Below are 4,223 nucleotides of genomic sequence, written 5' to 3'. Positions count from 1 at the left end.
CATGTTATTATGGGGCATCCTAAATCCTAGGCACATTGTGGTGACCGTTAGACACTACCTAGGGACAGTCCTAGTGTGGCCATTTGAGTTTCAGTTTCAGTGTATTGTATACAAAGTGCACAAAAACTATTCCATCTAAAGTTAAAAGTTGGGTCTCTCTACATGGAGAGTGAGACGGAGAACGTGAACAGGAAAGACGCACGGACTTTGGTGTTCAAAAGGCCCAAATAAAACCAGAGCCGTACTATTTCCTCATTATCAGTTCAGATGAGTTTCATCTCTGAGACCCATGGCTCATATGAAAATGAAGGATGCCAGCTGTCTTGATTTAAGAAGAGGGTGTATGTGAAGTGTTTCACTGCATCACAGAAAGTTATTTCTCTTTCTTAGCTGAGCAAAGCTTGTGCCCTGGAGTGATGGCTGAGGAAAACGAAACTACAACACCTGAGTTTCTCCTACTGGGGTTCTCTGACCTCCGAGCCCTTCAGGGGCCACTGTTCTGGTTGGTGCTTCTGGTCTACCTGATAACTTTGCTGGGGAACTCGCTGATCATCTTTCTCACGCGAGCCAGCCCTGTGCTGCAGTCCCCCATGTACTTCTTCCTACGCCACCTCTCCGTGGTGGAACTTCTCTACACCACAGACATTGTGCCCAGAATCCTGGCTGACTTGACCTCCTCTCACCCCCAGGCCATCTCCTTCAGGAACTGTGCAGCCCAGATGTATTTCTTCATTGTGCTGGGCATCTCAGAGTGTTGTCTGCTCACAGCCATGGCCTACGACCGTTATGCCGCCATCTGTCAGCCCCTGCACTACACCACCCTAATGAGCCAGCGGGCCTGCAGAGCGATGGTGGGAACCTCCTGGGCCATGGGTGTCATCACAGCGACTACTCACTCCTCCCTCATCTTCTCTCTGCCTTTCCCCAGCCGCCCCATCATCCCACACTTCCTCTGCGACATCCTGCCAGTACTGAGGCTGGCAAGTGCTGGAAAGCACAGGAGTGAAGTTTCCGTCATGACAGCCACGGTGGTCTTTATCATGATCCCTTTCTCTCTGATAGTCACTTCGTACGCCCGCATCGTGGGAGCCATCCTTGCAATGGCTTCCACCCAGAGCCGCCGCAAGGTCTTCTCAACCTGCTCCTCCCACTTGCTTGTGGTCTCCCTCTTCTTTGGGACGGCCAGTATCACTTACATCAGGCCCCGAGCAGGCTCTTCTGTCACCACGGACCGGATCCTTAGTCTCTTCTACACGGTAGTCACGCCCATGCTCAACCCAGTCATCTACACCCTCCGTAACAAGGAGGTGACAGGGGCCCTAAAACATATGATGAGGAGACGGATTCCCTAATTCTAAGGGGAACTGAGGCATTCCTACTCATTCGCTGTCCCTCCTCCCAGAGACCAGGTGTCCAGCTTAAACTTCATCCTAACAGAATCCATAGGGAAACCTCAAGTAAGTAAGTCCTCCTGGTTGAAGGTGCTAAACTTGAGGCGCAGATAAATGGGTCTATATCTTGCCTCTCATTCCATAATCCCAGATTCACTGTCGGAGTGAGGGTCACTGGGAAGCAGAAGAATGGGAGAGATCCTTGACTTGAGAAAGAAACATCCTCTAGATTGCCCTGGATCCTGATCAAGGTGGCCGCCATGGCCACGTCAGTATCCAGAGAACCGTGTAAGCTATGGAGGCGCTGTCTGTGAACTTGACCTCCAATGGGCCCCTAGGACCCGAAGATGAATTAACTAGCTTTTGCTGACATCTTCCACTTGTGTACGCTTCTGTCTGTTTAGTGATACATAATGCTCTGCAGAGGCTTCCTAGAGGAAGTGTATCTGAGGACACTCTGGTCACACAATTCCCCCTCCCAAGACACCATTGTGAAAGAAGACAGCTGAGTCTGGAATGGGGACTTTGATCCAGAAAGGTTTTCCAGGAGATCCTTCCAAAAGCCCTTCTGCCCTCACAGACATTTCCCCTCTGGAGGAATAATTTAACCACAGAAACCCTCTGTATTCTCACCTGTCCTCTCTCCTAAGCTCATTTCCACAGAGACTCGTGTTCCCACGAAGTCCATTTATCGCTCTCTGTGACTTCTCAAAAGCAATTCTTTCAGAAATTATCCGTATGCATCTTACCCATCGTGTCCAACTGGCAAGTCTCCACTCACCCTGCAATGCGCAACTCAATTATTCCTCCTTGAAATTTGTTACTTACGTGCATCTCATTCCTCCTTTATGCCACAACCATTATAAACCTTTTGCAGTAAATTATATTTTTTTTTCATTTCTTCACTTACGACATATGGGAAATGCTAATATTTGAATGGTAAGTAAGGGAAAACTGAAATGACTTTTAAGACCCAGCACATTATTTCATTTTATAATTATAAGGAAAACAAAACACACAACAATAAAGAAATCATTAATGATTTTATATAAAACTTCCCCCAAAAAACCTTGCTTTTATGAATGTAAGTTTTGTATGATGTTTTGTACTTGAAATTTTAAAAACATAACTCCTTTGGTATATATCTGAATTATCAGGTCAGCAAACCCCAAAGAGATACCTGTATACATGTTTCTTGTGACACTATTCATAATAGATAAGAACCAGTTGAGGTATCCATCAACAGATGAATGGATAAAGAAAATGTGGGATATATATACACAATGGTGATTTACTCAGACATAAAAGAATAAAATTATGCTATTTGCAGGGGAAAAAAACGGATATTACCAGGGATAATCGCATGAAGGAAAATAAGCAAAATTCGGATAAATACGTACGTTCACATACAGAATATATGTGACTTAGAAATAAGACGTTAAAATAGAAGCATGACCATTTAGAAGGAGGAATGGCACCATCGGGTGGGGAGACAACAGGCAGTGATGAGAGGAATAAACACGATCAAAGTGCATCGTACACATGCAAGGAAGTATTATAGCAAACCCATCATTTTACACAAAAAAATAATAATAATTAAAAAGAAATGAAACATGTTAAGATAAAACAGTTAGTATATTTAAAATATGAGGAAGACTTGCAAGACCTAGGAAGTTTCCTCTGATCTCGGAAGCTGCAGATGCTCGTGGGCGTCACAAGTCACTGCTGTCAGATGCTCTTGCGCTCTGTGTGCCTCTCCTCATTCGCCTTTTAATATGCCAGAATTTTTGTTTCCTTCTTTTTATAAAGACAATCTTCTTGCATATAATAAGTAATGCAGACGAACTCATTTTAGGAAGGGCGTGCTTTTAATTTTAAATTTAATGGTAGCTATATTGAGACATAGTTGATATGCAAGAAACTGCACTTTAAGGTGCGTAATTTGATTAGTTTTGATAAATGAATATATCTATGAGACCATCATCACAATTGAGTTAATAAAAATATCCATCAGTTCCAAAACCCACTGCCTGTCCCCCGTTTATCTTTGTTTATGCTTTAGATTGTTTAACATGAAATCTACCCTAACAAATTATTAAGTTAACCATATAACATTGTCAACGGTGAACATAATGTGATGCTTAGCTCTTTAAGACTTATTCAACTTGGTAACTAAATGATATGATCACAGGCCAGAAATTTCCAATTTCTATAATTCTTCAAATCTGGCAGCTGCCATTCTGCCCTCCACTCGGAGCTGGGTTGCAGTGACTGCTGTGTTACTTGACATTTTATAGCAGGACTGTTCGGCTGAGAAGTGTCTTCCAACTCATTTATTCATTGAAAAATGTCAAGATTTCCTTATAACTTAAGGCTGAAAAATATTTCACTTTATCTATTTCATACATTTTCTTTTTATATTATACTGTGGTTTCTTTATTCACTAATCTGCAGATAGACATTGAGGTCATTTCTATGCCTGCCTACTGTAAATATGAAAATATATGAGTATAAAAATGCCTATTAAAGGTCATTGTCTCGGTTCTTTTGAAAATATATCCGAGGTCATATTCCTGGGTCCTATGGTGGTTCTGTTTTGTGTGTGTGTGTGTGTGTGTGTGTGTGTGTGTGTGTGTGTGTGTGTGTGTGTGTGTTTTTAAGGAACAGCCATGTTGTTCTCTATAATTGTAACAATATATTTTATTTGCCTCATGTGATTGTCATGTCCGAGACTTACTGCCTCTGTCTGCTAAGCTAGGCCTAGTCCTGAAAGCTTCTAACCTCAATACAATCTAATCTAGGCCTAGAATGCTTTCAGCCTTGGATACTCAC

General features: G+C 42.6%; 1 protein-coding gene across 1 annotated transcript; it reads left to right on the top strand.

The window, feature by feature from the left end:
* Nucleotides 1-416: 416 nt before the first annotated feature.
* Nucleotides 417-1,352, top strand: LOC311584212 (olfactory receptor 10P1; the record flags this gene model as incomplete). The annotated part of the gene is made up of 1 exon (XM_084758312.1): nt 417-1,352. One exon carries the CDS (start codon nt 417-419, stop codon nt 1,350-1,352), a length of 936 nt encoding a protein of 311 aa, XP_084614438.1.
* Nucleotides 1,353-4,223: the final 2,871 nt, after the last annotated feature.

This window comes from Acomys minous (genome assembly GCF_964271855.1).
Source record: "Acomys minous genome assembly, chromosome: 15".
Taxonomy (NCBI): domain Eukaryota; kingdom Metazoa; phylum Chordata; class Mammalia; order Rodentia; family Muridae; genus Acomys; species Acomys minous.
This window is presented reverse-complemented; position numbering and strand designations above follow the sequence as displayed.